This window comes from Vulpes lagopus, chromosome 10 (assembly GCF_018345385.1).
Source record: "Vulpes lagopus strain Blue_001 chromosome 10, ASM1834538v1, whole genome shotgun sequence".
NCBI classification, from domain to species: domain Eukaryota; kingdom Metazoa; phylum Chordata; class Mammalia; order Carnivora; family Canidae; genus Vulpes; species Vulpes lagopus.
The window spans coordinates 22,701,714-22,717,556 of NC_054833.1; the positions used below are offsets into that span (position 1 = coordinate 22,701,714).

A 15,843-nucleotide genomic window follows, 5' to 3' on the forward strand; every position below is an offset into this window, starting at 1 on the left:
GCCCCAGGCCTGATCCTCTCTGTCTTGGCCAGGGCGTAGCCACCCCTGGTTGCCACTCCACTGCATGAAACGTGTTACAGGGCCATGGACCATCCGCCTCTGGCAACAAAAGGGGTCCAGGTGGACCCTGAGGACTGGAAGGTTCTTTGCCAGTGGTCCCCAGCCTTGCCCGTATGGAGCAGCAAACAGAGAGCTTTTCGCATCCGCCAGAGCCTGAGTCCCGGGGCCTCTGCGCCTCTGGGGAAGGGCCAGGCCTGGGCCATGGGGGAGGGCCACCCGCGGGGATTCGGATGTGAAGCTGCAGTTAGGAGCCCCTGGCCCACCAAATACTGGCTTTTGGAAAAGGGTGTGAACGGAAACGTGTAGCATGTGGAACTAGAGAGATTGGAATCCAGTGCAAGTGGCAGGCGGGAAGAGGCTAAGCGTTAAAGTAACCAAAGCAGGTGCTTGGGACTTGGGGGAAAAGACAGACAATGGGAACCGGAAGAGCAAGGAGGAGCTAAATAAAGCATCTGGATACATAAAAACAAAGTAGGTAAATACGGTCACTGACCGAATTACCATGACGCTTACGTGATCTGCGGAGTGTGTGTGTTTAGTCCTAACAATAACCCAGCCAGGTAGAGATTATTCCCGATTTGCGGGTGAGGAAACCGGGCTCAGCGAACTTACAGACTTCACCGAGTCCGTAAATCCAGCGAGCGGCGTGGAGCAGGAGTCGAACCCAGGCCCGAGGGAGAACACGGCGGGGACAGCCGAGCCAGGGAAGGGCTCAGCCGGAGCGGGACGGAAGGAGATAACCCAGCACGTGTTTTATAAAGACTTGTTGCCTGAATTCTAATTGGGAGCGGCCACGGCAGGGTCCTGAGGATTTACTTCCTCCCGTCGGATCAAGGCAGCCTCCTCTGAGCCCCTGCCCCTCTTCCTGAGGGGCCGCTCGGGGACTCGTGCCGCCCCTCCGCTCCTCTCCTCCCCCAGGCCGACCAGCCGCGGCCTCGGGCCCACGCTCTGCTGAGCGAAGAGGCGAAGTCAGGAAGACGAAGGCTTAGAAACAACATCAACACTAACCCAGCGGCAGGGAAACGCCATCCGTTTATTTAAACGTGTATCCTACAAAAGTTACAAATCCTCACTGCGGCCACTCTGCGTTCTAGAACTTCTCCGGAAAAGCGTCCATTTCTTCCTTGATCCTGTTTTCTACCAGTAACGCGAAGTTACTGTCCGTGTTTTGAAGGTTATAGCTGACAAACACCTGTTTGTTGGTCTTCCGGGCTAAAAAGAGAAGACACATCAGCGCCGCGTGACCGAAAGGCCCGGAGGCCGTGGGTGCCTCTGCGGAGCGCACGGGGGAGACCAGTGGGGTCGTGGGAGAGAACAGGGCGCTCGGGGCAGGCCCCCCCACTCCACGACACTGGTTCTGCCACCGGGCCCCCCAGGCAGCCCCTGCACCTTCGCAGGCCCCACCCGGACCACCCGAGCCAGAGCTGCGGGGTGGGGGCGGCAGGGGAGCTACAGTCACAAGCCCCCCCCCGGGGGATCCAAGCACTAATGGTCAAATGTCACCATTCTACCTAAAAAGCTGGGGTTTTTTTTCTTCCTTTTTTAAAATATTTAGGTGAAGTATTTAAGTTCTCCTTCAGTACCACCCTCTCTGCCGACCGCACTCCCTTCCCGGAGATGATCCTACAACACAACATCTACATTTCTATGACACACAAACCCACACAGATGTGTATGTCTGTGCATACACACAAGTGTACGACTTTCAATGACACTGGAGACACGCGTGAGCCCCTTCCCGCACAACCTGTAACAGCTGAAGCAGACGCTGCAGCACCAACCACACGGGTGCTGGGGCCTCCCCCAAAGAGGGCAAGTGCAAACTCCGACCCCCCACGGGGCCCCCCGCCCCAGCCCACACACATCAGAGGACCGTGCCAGCCTTGCCACGCGGAGAGGACAGGGGAGGTGGCACCTGTCACGCTACAGCCCGCCTGGCCTCCTGCTGTTCAGTGGCAGGAAATTCCTCGCCCCCACTCTGACTCCCATGTACTTGCAAGACAGGGCCCTACAGGGAGCGCAACTGTGCCCGGCCTCACCGTCCACCCGCAGACCCAGCTCTGCCCTCTGGTCTGTGGAGAAAGGGCGTCCCCGTGCACCCAAAGCCCTCCAATGCTGCCGGGGTTACTCTGAACCCACTAGATGGTCTCTGCCCCTACTTCCTTTCATCCTCCATAGACCATCCTGTCTTGGGACTCTGCTCTCTTCCCGTTACCCCTCTAGGCAAGTCATGCATTTCCAGCTGCAGGGTCAAGACCTAAGCTCAAGAGGACCAGCACAGGACAGGGTGGCGCTGGGCAGCCCCCCCACCATCCCAGCACCCGCACATTACCAGTCCCTTGGTGCTGCCAGCAGCTACATCACACCTCTGACTTTTCCGCCTTTTCTGTGTGCCCGTCCTTGCTGGGCAATGGCTAAGGGCTGCTGGGTTTGGTTGTTACAGGCAGGAGGCGACCCTCTGCTAATCCCTGAGTTTAATAAGCTGGTGAAGATGTATTTGTCTATGTTCTGTTTCAATTTATACAGATTATGATAAACTGATATAAACCACAAGAGAAGAAACATTAATTTAAAAAAACATCCTTTGCATAAAACTAAACACACACACACACAAACTAGCACGTTGCACGCAAAAGGCTACTCGGCTTCCATTGCTAGGACTCCCCTGAGCCCATCTGACTTTATTGGCATGAACGACTTATTGGTGGCACAGCGAACAAGCTCCCACCAGCCTTCTCTAGCGGGAGCCGTCCCCCCAGTTCCCCGGCTCTATAAACGCAAGCACACCCACGGCTCCCCCGGGCCAGGCAGGGCAGGGCGCAGGGAGGAGCAAAGGGGCATCTTGTCTTCCACTCACTTTCACATGGTTCAGAACAAATCAAGAGTATCAACGCAGGGAGTGGGAACAACCAGGAATGCAGGTGAAGGCAAAGGCAGGAATTCCTGTATCTGTGCCACAAGTTTCCTTTAAATCTAAAATTACTTCCTAGGAAGAGGTTACCAAGTACCTATTAGGGGGGTAACTAGTGCACACTAGAGACCAGCCAGGTTTCTGTCACCGGAGGTTAGGTTCCTGCACCACCGCGGCCACCCGCGTGGTCTCTGCCCTGCTCACACCCAGGGCTCAGGGTGACACGTCCAGGGCGCCCGGCCCTCACCTTGCCCACCACACGCCATCCCTGCTCCACCGTGTGGCCGTGTTCCCGCGGGTGCTCCCCGGAGTCACTGGCACACAAATGCCCACCTGGCCAGGATCAGGTTGACAGAACTGACCGGCACGCGCACGTGCAGGGAGCCAGCAGGGACCCCCGGTGAGTACGGAGACCCAGGGGGAGGCCCAGGCTGGCCTGCTGTCCCGAGTCTCCGAGCGCCCCGTGGCACTGGCGGAGGGCAGCACACACCACATCCGTCCCTGGACTACCCAGGTGGTTACAGACAGTATGTGTGTGAGGCACGTCCTTCCTCACAGTGCTGCTCACCACCGTCCACACCGCACTCACGTCAGGCCAGTCTCCTCTCCCGCAAGCTCTGAACAACACCACACGGAGAGCAGAGGACAGTCCCTCCTGCACGGTACAGGCACCCTGCTCCACGGGCTCCCCCGATCACGCGGAGGTGACCCGGAGCCACCGCCCGATGGGCACCGTGGGCATCACTCACTCTCCTCCCATGCGGAGTCACCTTGTCACTTACCGACCTGGACAGCAGCCAAGGCATGACACGGGAGTCCCCTGGAACATGCCGGCCCTGACACAGTGCTCAGGGACGTGGGCACGGATAAGCCCTCCTTAGAGGAGGCCCAACATACAGAGGTCTACACTCCTCTCTCAGGAGGATTCTCTCCTTCCGAAGTGACCAGCCTCGTGGTTCCATCGAACAGTAAGGTCCCTCCCCATCGGGCTGCGTCTGCAGCACCGGCCACGGGTACATACCTAAGCGCTGCGCAAGGCCAGTGGAGGTCGTGTCAGAAGTGTCTCCGAGGAGGGAGGTAGACACGGGGATGGAATCCTAAAGGGAAAACAGAGAACACAATGCTGCTTCTCCATCAGCCAAGCTTCTGCGGCTTCTGATTCTTCATGAGGGTGGGCAAGCGGCAGGTTCCGGGAGGTCAGACATTCACCACGAGGTCTGGCACCTGTGCCAACAGCCAGGTGGGCTGACCCTCTACCGCAAGAGAACAGACAGCCGGGACGGATGAAGACGGTCACTGAAGCTGGCATCACAGTGCTGACAGTAAATTGGAAGGTTTGTTTTACATAAAAGGCTTCTTTGAGTGTTGGAAACTCCAAAGCAATACTGTAGGGCAACATTACAACTAAGACGGGAGCAAACAAGATCATTAAGGGCACAGCCTGAAGAAAGCTCATCACAGAGTCTGGGTGCCAGGTGCCTCCAGGTCCCTCTGGCCGCCAAGTTAGCCATCAGCCGAGAAGGCAGGGTGCCTATCTCCTTGTCTCCCCTGAAGGTGTCTGGGCCCTTCAAGGTCAACAAGGGCCCTAGGACTCCGCAAAAGGGCATCAGCCATCAGCGTCCAAATAATGAAAATAGAAAGCTCAGAGTGTGTCAGACCAATCCTCATTTCAGGTAAGAAGCAGTAAAACTAAAGAAATAAATGTGGCCCTTCTAAAATATAGAACTCTAACCTCCAATTACTATGGAAGTAATCCCCCTTACCATTAAAATTCCTAGCTTAAAAGAAAAAAACTAACTTATAATATGGTCAAAATTACCTTTATCAAAATACTAGTCTTCTAAAAGAAACAGCCTCAGCAAAGATTTTTTCTTTTTGCCTTTTTCTCTCCTTTTTAATTTTTAGTTAACACACAGTGCAATACGGGTTTCAGGAACAGAATTTGGTGACTCATCACTTACGTGCAACACCCAGTTGCTCATCACATGCACCCTCCTTAATCCCCATCCCCCCACCCACCTCCCTGCATCAACCCTGTTAGTTCTCTATCTTTAAGACTCTTTCATGGTTTGTTTCCTCCCCTTCTTTTCCCCACTTCCCATAATGTATATTCCTCTGTTTTCTTTCACATATTCCACCTATAAGTAAGATCATATGGCATTTGCCTTTCTCTGACTTATTTCACTTAGCATAATATACTCTAGCTCAATCCACGTTGTTGCAAATGGTAAGATTTCATTCTTTTTGATGGCTGAGTAATATTCCATTGTATACATACCACATCTTCTTTATGCAGTCATCTGTTGACGGACATTCGGGCTCTCTCTATAGTTTGGCTGTTGATGATGCTGCTGTGAACCTCGGGGTGCATGTATCACTTCAGATCAGTATTTTTGTATCCTTTGGGTAAATACCTAGTATTGCAATCGCTGGCTCCGAGGGTATTTTGAACTTCTTGGGGAACCCCCACACTGTTTTCCACACTGGCTGCACCAGTTTGCATTCCCACCAACAGGGTAAGAGGGTTCCCCCTTCTCCGCAGCCTCACCAACATGTAGCATTTCCTGTGTTGTTATCTTTAGCCATTCTGACTGATGTGAGGCGGTATCTCATCATGGTTCTGATTTGTATTTCCCTGATGATGAGTAATGCTGAGCATCCTTTCACAGGTCTGTTGGCCTTCTGGATGTCTTCTTTGGTAAAATGTCTGTTCATGTCTTCTGCTCATTTCTTAACTGGATTATTTGTTTTTTAGGTGTTGAGTTTAATAAGTTCTTTCTAGAATTTGGATACTAACCCTTTATCGGATCAAATACCTTGTCCCATTCCACAGGCTGCCTTTTAGTTTTGCTGTTTCCTTCACTGTGTAAAAGCTTTTTATCTTGATGAGGTCCCAATAGTTCATTTTTGCTTGTTTCACTGGCCTCCAGCAATGTGTCTACTAAAAAGTTGCTGCGGCCAAGGTCAAAGAGGTTACCGCCTGTGTTCTCCTCTAGGATGTTGATGGTTGCCTGTCTCACATTTAGGTCTTTCATCCATTTTGACTTTGTGTGTCTGGTTTAAGAAAGTGGTCCAGCTTCATCCTTCCAGCTGTTTTTTTCAGGATTCCTTTCGCTATTTGGGGTCTTTTGTACTTCCATACAAATTTTAGTATTACATGTTCTAGCTCTGTGAATAATGCTTGTCATATTTTGACACAGACTACATAAAATGTGTAGATTGCTTTGGGTGGTATAGACTTTTTAACAATGTTTGCTCTTCCAATCCATGAGCATGGAATGCTTTTCCATTTCTTTGTCTCCTCTTTCAATTTCTTTCATAAGTGTTCTACAGTTTCCACAGTACAGATCTTTTACCTCTTAAGTTAGGTTTATTCCTAGGCATCTTATTGTTTTTGATGCATTTGCAAATCGGATAACATCTTTTATTTCTTTTGCTGCTGTTTCAACGTTGGTATATAGAAATGCAACAGATTTCTCCACACTGATTTTATATCCTGCAACTTTGCTGAATTCACACATCACTTCTAGCAATTTTTTGATGGAATTGTTTGCATCTTCTAGAGTATCATGCTCTCTGCAAATAGTGACAGTTTAACTTCTTCCTTGCCGATCTGGATACCTTTATTTTTGTTGTCTGATTGCTGAGGCTAAGACTTCCAGTACTATATTAAATAGTAATGGTGAGAGTGGACTGGCTGCTCCTTTTCTAGCTCCTTTAGGTATAAGGTTAAGTTTTGTATTTGAGACTTTTGTTGTTTCTTGAAGTAGGCCTTGCTGTATCCCAAAGGTTTGTGACCACTGTGTATTCATTTCCATTTGCTTCCTTATTTTTTTTTTAATTTCTTCTTTAATTTCCTGGCTGACCCATTCATTCTTTAGTAGGCTATTCTTTAACCTCCATGTATTTGAGGTCTTTCCAAATTTTTTCTTGTGGTTGACTTCAAGTTTCAGAGTTGTGGTCTGAAAACACACATGGTATGATCTTGATCTTTTTGTACTTGTTGAGGGTTGTTTCTGACCCGGTACATGATCTATTCTGGAGAATGTTCCATTTTTACTATGAATCCTATTTTGCATGCTAATCATAAAAAGATGTTAGATCAAGAGTCTGATAGTGCACTTGAAAGCATGTATTCTGCTGCTTTATGATGAAATGTTCTGAATATATCTGGTAAGTCCATCTAGCCCAGTGTATCATTCAAAGCCATTACTTTCTTGTTGACTTTCTGTCCATTGCTGTGAGTGGGATGTTAAAGTCCCCTACTATTATTAAAGACCTTATGTTTATTATTAATTGATTTACATATTTGGGCGCTCCCAAGATGGGGGTATAAATACTTAGTTATTAGGTCTTCTTGATGGACAGACCCCTTAATTATGATATAATGCCCTTCTTTTATCTCTTATTACAGTCTTTGTTTTAAAATCTAGTTTTTCTGATATTAAGTATGGCTACCCTGGCTTTCTTTTGATATCCATTAGCATGATAGATGGTTCTCCATCCCCTCACTTTTTATCTGAGCTGTCTTTAGATCTAAAATGAGTGTCTTTTAGTCAACATATGGATGGGGATCTTGTTTTTTAATCCATTGATACCCTGTATCTTTTGATTGGAGCATTTAGTCTATTTACATTCAGAGTGATTCCTGAAAGACATTAATTTAGTGCCATTGCCTTACTTGTAAAGTTGATGTTCCTGGTGAGGTTCTCTGTCCTTTCTAGTCTTTGTTGCTTTTGATTTTTTTTTCTCCACTTGAAGAGTCCCCCTTAAAATTTCATGCAGGGCTGGTTTAGTGGGCATGAACTCTTTAGTTTTTGTTTGTCTGGGACTCTTTGTCTCTCCTCCTGTTCTGAATGACTGCCTTGCTGCATAAAAAATTCTTGGCTGCATAGTTTTCCCATTCAATACATTGAATATAACCTGCCACTACTTTCCGGCCTGTCAAGTTTCTGTGGATAGATCTGCTGCGAACCTTGTCTGTCTTCCTTTGCAGGTTAAGGACTTTTCCCTTGTTGCTTTAAGGATTCTTTCCTTATCTGTGTATTTTCTGAATTTGACTGATATCCCTTGGCAATGGACAGCTTTTGCTGAATTTACTGGCAGTTCTTTGTGCTTCTTGGATTTTGAGGTCTGTGTCCTTCCCCAGATTAGGAAAGTTTTTAGCTATAATTTATTCAAATAAACCTTCTGACTCTTTCTCTTCATCTTCTGAACTCCTATGATATGAATATTATATTTTAGTAAGTCGCTGAGTTCCCTAAGTCTACCTTCATGATCCATTACCTTTTTTCCCTCTTCTTTTCAACTTCATTATTTTCCATAATTTTATCTTCTATATCACTGATTCACTCCTCTGATTCATTCATCCTCATTTTTATGGCTTCCACTTGGGATTTCATTTCGGTTATAGCATTTTTAGTTTCACCCTGACTAAATTTTAGTTCTTTTATCTCTGTAGTAAGGGATTCTCTAGTGTCTTCTATGCTTTTTTCAAGCCCCACTAGTCTCCTTATCATTGTTTGAAATTTAGTTCAGCGACAGCTAGGTGGCTCAGTCGGTTAACCATCTGCCTTTGGCTCAGGTCATGATCTCATGGTCCTGGGATCAAGCCCTACGTTGGGCTCCCTGCTCAGTGGGAAGTCTATGTTTTCTTCTCCCTCTGCCCACCACCCCTCCCCAGCTAGTGCACTTGCTCCTTCTCTCTTTCTCTCCCAAATATATAAATAAAATTTTTTTAGAAATAAATAAGTATATTCTAGTTCAGACATCTTACTTTTAATGGTATTGATTAAATCCCTGGCCATGAGTTCTACTTCTTGTTCTTTCTTTCAGGGTGAATTTCTGTATCTCATCATTTTGTCCAGAAAAGAAGACAGAAAACAAACAAAAAACACACTCAAAAAAAGAAAAAGTACCAAAAAACACACACAAAAAAACTAGATACTGGTGTGTTTTGGTCTGCTTGTTAAAGGAAAATTTTAAAAAATAGGGACTCCTGGGTGGCTCAGCGGTTGAGCCTCTGCTTTTGGCTCAGGGCATGATCCTGGTGTCCCAGGATCAAGTCTCACATTGGGCTCCCTGCATGAAGCCTGTTTCTACCTCTGCCTGTGTCTCTGCTTCTCTCTTTCTGTGTCTTTCAAGAATAAATAAAATCTTTAAAAATAAATAAATAAATACAATGAAAATAAACCAAAAAATAAAAAATATGTAAAATACATAAATAAAATTCTAAAATATTAAAAAAGGAATTGATAAAAGAGAATGAATAATAATAAATAAAGAATACAAACAAAAAGGAAGCTAGATCCTATTTCCCCTAGAGATGAAACTTTGTAGCACTCTATGATTAGTAGACTTGGTGCCAGCCAGTTGTGTGTGCTGGTCTTCTATGCATAGGGGCCTGCTGGGCTGATTCGCAGGTGGACTGGCCCTAGTGGAAACAGGCCTCCTGGACACCAGGGAGCATGGCTTGTTGTAAGGGACCGGCCTCCACTAGGTGGTGCTGTTTTGTTCCCTGAAGGCCTTGGGTGCTGACGGACAGGATACCGCCACCCCAGGCTCTCCAGCCCTGGAGGGGAAAGTTCACTACCCCCAACTCTTCACTGAGCCCTCATGGAAGAGCAATCAATCACCCCTCCAGTTCCCAGTTTCCATCAGAAACTGATGTTCCTGAGTTTTTTTTATCTCAGGCACATGACTTAGTTTCAAAACTACAAATTTTAGGGACTCCCACAGCATGGACCCATATTGTTCCTCCGGGAGAGGGTCTCTCTGCACTTCTGCCATTTTCTGTCCATCCCAGGAAAGCAGTCTCACCACCACACAGCAGTTCACAGTTACAGCAGGTCAGAGCAGAAAGCCAGCACCAAGACCCACTGCTCTCAGCCAGCATCCCCACTCCTATGCCTGGGAACAGCCCAGCACCTTGGTGCCACCCATTCTTCCTGCGACCCAGGGAATCCTTAGACCACCCTGTCACTCCTGACACTCTGCCCTGCTTCACCACCTAAGCACCTTCAAGCCAGGCACAACCCCCATGGCAGTAGACTGCTACAAGTTCAGATTTTGCACTCCATTGCTCAGATACTTTGTGGCAGCCTCCATAAGCAGGCCCCCTCCCCACCTCTGTACCCACAGCTTTATCTCCCCTAAGTCAACTCTACATACCTCCCACCATCCAAAAGGTGGTCACTTTTCTACTGGTAGACTTGCAGTTTTTGTTCTCTGAGACCTATTATTGATTCTTTTAGTGTTCAGAATGATTTGATCACTAACTGTGTTCAAGGGATGAGACAAGCTTAGGGTCCCCCTACTCCTCCACCATCTTAACTCCTCCCCCGCCACAGGGCAAGATTTTTGGAGGAACTAGCCTGTGCAACCAGAGGCTCTGGGGTGGGCACCCATCCCCCCACACTGTCCAGGTAGAGACAAGTAAACTGAATAAACACCTACTATGTGCCAGATACTGTGAGCAGGGCACAGATCAGAGACTGCTCCTTGTCTCCTAGGGGTTCAAAGTCACTTCAAAAGGAGAAAGAACTTGTTGAGGTCTATAAGAGATGATCAAAAAACACAGGATAAGAATGAAAGCATTTACTGCAAGCTTTTTTGTTGAAAAGATAACAAAAACGTGAACTCAATTAATGAATTTGCTGTTTACAAGTTTCGAGTTCAATATTCAGCTGTATGCTAACAGTATTTACAGTTAAACTTTTAGAAACAGAAAATATACCTTAAGGTGATCGTTTCCCACCAAAAGCAAAACTAAAAACCACATATTGTTACCCTACTCAGTACTTTATTATTTTCAAAATCATACTATGCCCAGCTGGTCTCCCAGGCACATACATGCTCAGATAGTTTTACTATGGCTGGAGCACCACTGTCCACTCAAAGTGTGCTCACCACATCCTAAATCATCTGAGCAGATAGGGCCCCAATGTCCCTTCTTCCCAGGTCACGGGCCTCCACCATGTTGAGGGACTCTATATCATCCTTGTTCTAACGCCTCTCAGTGCCGTAAACAGACCACTCGATGCAAGGCAGGCTAGCTGGAAGAGCAGCAGAGTAGTATGGTTTTGTTCTACATGGTCTTACATGTGGGGATCGAGGGGGAAGGGAGGAGGAAGAGGAGGAAACGTCACTGACCCTTTGGTCTCACCCTCCATGCATGGTCCAAAACCCTTTTTCTAAGAAGGGCCAGAGGATAAATCACTTAGTTTTTATTTTAACTGTTCGACTCTGCCATCAATATACAAAAGCTGCAACAGACATTATGGAATAGATGAGCAGAACTATGTTCCAAAAACTTGGTTATAAAAGTAGAAGGCAGGCCATCCCCTAAGCAATGGTTTGCCAAGCCCTGTTCCACAGGAATCTTGTGTTTCCTGCCTTAAGTTATGGTTTATACCTCTTCTCTCCAGCTGGAGAGTGGGTGCTCTGCCCCAGAAGACAACATACAAGTACACAACGAGGCCAATGAGTAGGACTGAAGTTCTGACAAGTCTGGTAATGGAGACTGGCCCCTTTTCCTTTTCCTACCTGATCTTGGTTTAGTGTGACCTTCCAGTTGAGAAAATAAACCCTAGTAGGAGCTATAACTCCCAAATGGTCAGATTGCTAAAGTGTGCCAAAACAGCCCACAGGAGGAATCTTGAAACTGATTCAAGGAAGCAATGCCTGGTCTTACCAATGAGCAGTCCTGGGCCCCATGTGACCCACAGCCTTACCCACTGTCTATCACTACAGTCTAAGGACTAGAAAAGAGAGATGGTGAGGTGGCTCCAGGGCACCACAACCTCCAAACACACAACCCCACCCATCACCCCATGCCCCTGCAGGCCCTTTACCTCTCCTCCAATGAAAGAAGGAATTGCCAGCTGCCCAAAGGCCCAGCTGCCGGTACCCACTAGAAAAGAAATAAAAGAAAACCTGCCCAGGAAAAAGAACAGCAAGAAGGACAAAGGCAGAAGAGGGATATTGTATGATGCCATCCACAAGTCCCACTCAGGGGCTATCTCCTTCCCGAAACTTTGTCCAGGTCCTGCCTGATGGCTCACTCCTCTGATTTCCCACCACCCCAAGGCCCCTCAGAGATTACAATCCCTACTGCCTACCAGGATGCAGGTTACTGGTAGCCTTCCCTAGCAAACCTGGAGTTCCCCGAGGGGGGCCTCATTCATTCCTTCAAAAACAATTTAATGAGTGGCTTGTCAAGCAAATTCAGGTTACAAAGACCATAAAAAGACAAACCTCACCACCACCACTATGGATACTGGTGACAATCTGCAGAGGGAGCAATACCTGGGGACAAGCCCATGCGCTAGAGCAGCCAAGAGGCCTGTGAGTGGGCCGGGAGGAGGGCAAGGGCGGGAGCAGGGGAGCCCTGCCAGGTAACAGAGCCTAAGGGTTACTGTCAAGTCTCTGAACTGTGCTCCGAGCGTACCTCCTGAAAGGCCTGGAGCCAGGGAATGACAATATCTGATTGCTGTCTGCTGCCCTATAAATGGCCATAAGGCAGCACTGTGGGCTGAATCGTGTCCCCCAAAAAGACAAGCGCACATCCTAACCCCTAGCACCTGTGAATGTGACTTTTTTAAATTGGAAATAGGGTCTCTGCAGATGTAATTAAGCTGTCATTGAAGATGCCGTCGTACTGGAATAGGGTAGACTCTCAATTTATTATGACTGGTGTCTTTACATGAAAAGACACACAGAAAAGAAGGCCAGTGGCACTGCAGAGTCTTGAGTGGTGAAGCTGCAAGCCAAGGAATGCCAAGGACTGCCAGCACCCCCAAAAGATGGGAGAGTCACGGGAAGAGTTCTCCCTCCGAGCCTCCCGAAGGACCAGCCCTGCCGACACCTCGATTTCAGACTTCTAGCCTTCTAACCCGCGAGAGGATCAATCTTGGTTGGTTTAAACCACCCAGCTTGTGGCACTTGGCTGCAGCAGCTCTAAGACATTAATAGGGGCAGCAAAGGGGGAATCAGGCCAGGAGCCAAGGGGATGCTGCAGGCTTGGCCCAGGGGACAAGCCCAAAAGGAGGTGATGGGTGTGCAGAGATCCCTTTAAGGTCAACTTGAACACTGGAAACCTAAGTAAGGTAGAAGGGCCCACAGTGACCTCCAGCCCCAAACAGGCCCCTGAGGTGACCTGCCTAAGCCCTGGCTAACCCATGGCTCACTCACACCCCAACACAGGTACCAGAGAAGGAGAACGCCTTATGTTCCCATACCTCCTCCCCTGCCACCTTAACTACGGTTCCTCCAATGCCACCACTGCCTCCCGGCCTCCAGGCCTCTACCCTTTGGGGTCGCCCCACTGGCTGGATGGACTCCCCCTCAGGTCTGATGGAAGGCAGGGCCCACAGATGCGGGGACACAGGCCACGCGGAGCTCGGAAGAGAGAGTAGCCAAGGTTCAGGTGGGGCTTCCGCGACTCACACGGCTGCCTGTGTAAGCAGCGGGTCGGGAAGGCCAGGCCATCGGACCCCAGTGTCTCTAGTGGGAGGTGCCCACGGGCTTCCAGGCCGGGACACAGGAGTCCACAATTGGGCAAAGAGGGCTGTCCTGGAAACACACGCAAAATTCCGTGTGGTCAGTATAGAGGAGGCATGAAAACCAAGAGGTGGGTGCCATCGCCCAGGGCGAGAGTGTGACGGGAGAGCAGGGGCCCCACGATGAGGCCGAGCACCCCAACCACAGAGAGGGGCGCCCTTGAAGGGGGGCAGGGGGGCAGGGGGGCAGGCGGCCGCCTGGGGCCTGATCTCACTGCGCCCTCGGGTGCTGCAGGCCCAGCCCGACCCGTTCCCGAAGGCATCACAGGGAGGGGTCCCAGGAGCCCCGAGGCCCCCCGGGCCCAGAGAGACCCGAGGGCAGCCCGCGGACCCAGGGGGCCGGCACCCCTGACACCCCACCTGCGCCGGCACCGCGGCTACTCTCCCTCCCGGCTCGGCCCGGCCCGGCCCCACACCCGCCTGACCCCGGGGACCCCGCCTTCCACCAACCGCCGCCCCCGCCGCGACCCTGACCCCCTCCGCACCCCCCGCCCGGTCCCCAGGACCCCGCCCCCACCCTGACCTCCTCTGACCCCGCCCCGCCCGGTCCCCAGGACCCCGCCCCCACCCTGACCTCCTCTGACCCCGCCGCGACCCTGACCCCCTCCGCACCCCCCGCCCGGTCCCCAGGACCCCGCCCCCACCCTGACCCCCTCCGACCCCGCCCCCACCCTGACCCCCTCCGACCCCGCCCCGCCCGGTCCCCAGGACCCCGCCCCCACCCTGACCTCCTCTGACCCCGCCGCGACCCTGACCCCCTCCGCACCCCCCGCCCGGTCCCCAGGACCCCGCCCCCACCCTGACCCCCTCCGACCCCGCCCCGCCCGGTCCCCAGGACCCCGCCCCCACCCTGACCTCCTCCGACCCTGCCCCGCCCCCACCCTGACCCCCTCCGACCCCGCCCCCCCGCCCGCACTCACGTAGCGGTTGCACATGGCCACGGCGAGGTTGCGCAGGTGCGGCGTGGCCCCCACCCACAGGAAGAGCGAGTCGGTCAGCCGCATGACGTGGAAGTGCACGAGCTGCTCCCACAGCCTCGCGCTGAAGTTGTGCAGGGAGACGTCCCCGCCCGCCGCGGCCCGCGGCCCCTCCATGCGCCCGGCCGCCCGCACCCCAGGCCGCGAGTCCTGCCAAGGCCCGGCCGAGGCCCCGCCGAGGCCCCGCCCCGCCCCGCCGCCCCGCCCCCCCCCAGACGCGAGCAAGCGAGCGCCGAGAGGCCGAGCGCGCCTTCGCTTCCCCGGGGCTCCGGCGGGGCAGGGCCGGGAGGAGGGGCGGGGCGGGGCCGGGAGGAGGGGCGGGGCCTGGAAGAGGGGGCGGGGCCGGGAGGCGAAGGGGCGGGGCCGGGGAGGGACGTGGACGGGAGGAGGGGCTGGGGTGGGGCCGGGAGAATGAGGGGCGGGGCCGGGCGAGAGGAGGGCGGGGCCGGGAGGCGGAGGGGCGGGGCTAGGGGCGGGGCCGGGAGGGAGAGTCGCTGCCCTTCCGTGCTGGGCTTTGCTGAGAACCTGCGGGGTCAGCGGTCAGCGTCAGGGGCAGGGCAGTGACCTCAGGGGCTCTTCTCCTCAAGCCCTGACCCTCCCCAAGCTCAAGCTCACCACATAAGGTGCTTCTAATTTTACAAACAAAATGGAAGTTATTAGGCTTGATTTCCCCGACACCTTGTCCCTCTGCTCAAACCCTTGTCTTCATCTGACCCCATTCTCACCACCTTCTCCTCCCCCATCAGGGTGAGTTTCCCTCCGCTTGCTGAAGGTTAATCTGTCCACCTGAGCTCTGCCCCTGTCCGCCTCTACATCCTCAAGAGCCTGTCAACTTTGGTGGCTTCTCAGAAGACTGTGTGCTGGGCTCTGAGATGGGCCGCCTAGACCTGCCTTCCAGAAGGACTTGTCCCGGCTGCTAGAAATGCTGTCAGCAGAAAGGCTTCTACTGTCACTTCCTTTGGAGTCTGTCTACACAGCCTGCCCAGGGCAGCTCGCACCTGGTGCTGGATGCAGGTGGCATTACGGGGGCCAGGCCATGCAGGCCCAATGCAGGTCAACTGTGATGGGCCATTTTTGCATCAAAGTGCCCATGGATTCCGACGGCTACAGTTGATTCACCTTACACCATCAGGAGACACTGGGGATGGATGATCAGGAGGCTGAGTGCAGTCACGCCAGTGAAATCTTATGGTCCCTTGTTCAGTGCCTGGACCTGGAACCCAGTAACTAAAGACATGCCCAGGTTGCCTGCGACACCCTATTAAGTATACACACTATGACCTCCTGATCCCTCCTCAAAGAGACCAAAGATCGTTTACTCAGGTAGCACTACACA

At 51.4% G+C, this 15,843-nt stretch overlaps 1 protein-coding gene and 1 long non-coding RNA gene across 2 annotated transcripts; both read right to left on the reverse strand.

Moving 5' to 3' along the window:
* Positions 1-1,074: 1,074 nt before the first annotated feature.
* On the reverse strand, positions 1,075-14,692 carry PSMG4 (proteasome assembly chaperone 4). Its single transcript, XM_041772072.1, has 3 exons — positions 14,451-14,692; positions 3,993-4,068; positions 1,075-1,272 (listed from the first exon to the last, which is right to left on the reverse strand). Exons 1-3 carry the CDS (start codon positions 14,622-14,624, stop codon positions 1,151-1,153), a joined length of 372 nt encoding a protein of 123 aa, XP_041628006.1. The 5' UTR covers positions 14,625-14,692; the 3' UTR covers positions 1,075-1,150.
* LOC121500391 lies at positions 10,446-13,418 on the reverse strand. Its single transcript, XR_005990378.1, has 3 exons — positions 13,279-13,418; positions 11,824-11,882; positions 10,446-10,524 (listed from the first exon to the last, which is right to left on the reverse strand). It is a non-coding gene; the product is annotated as an uncharacterized LOC121500391 (long non-coding RNA).
* Positions 14,693-15,843: the final 1,151 nt, after the last annotated feature.

Coding starts and splice junctions, on each gene's coding strand:
- PSMG4 (XM_041772072.1), bottom strand. CDS start 14,624: ATGGAGGGGCCGCGGGCCGCGGCGGGCGGGGACGTCTCCCTGCACAAC. Junction 4,069..14,450: donor TGGCCATGTGCAACCGCTAC/GTGAGTGCGGGC, acceptor TTTTCCCTTTAG/GATTCCATCCCCGTGTCTAC. Junction 1,273..3,992: donor TGGCCTTGCGCAGCGCTTAG/GTATGTACCCGT, acceptor TTCTCTTTTTAG/CCCGGAAGACCAACAAACAG.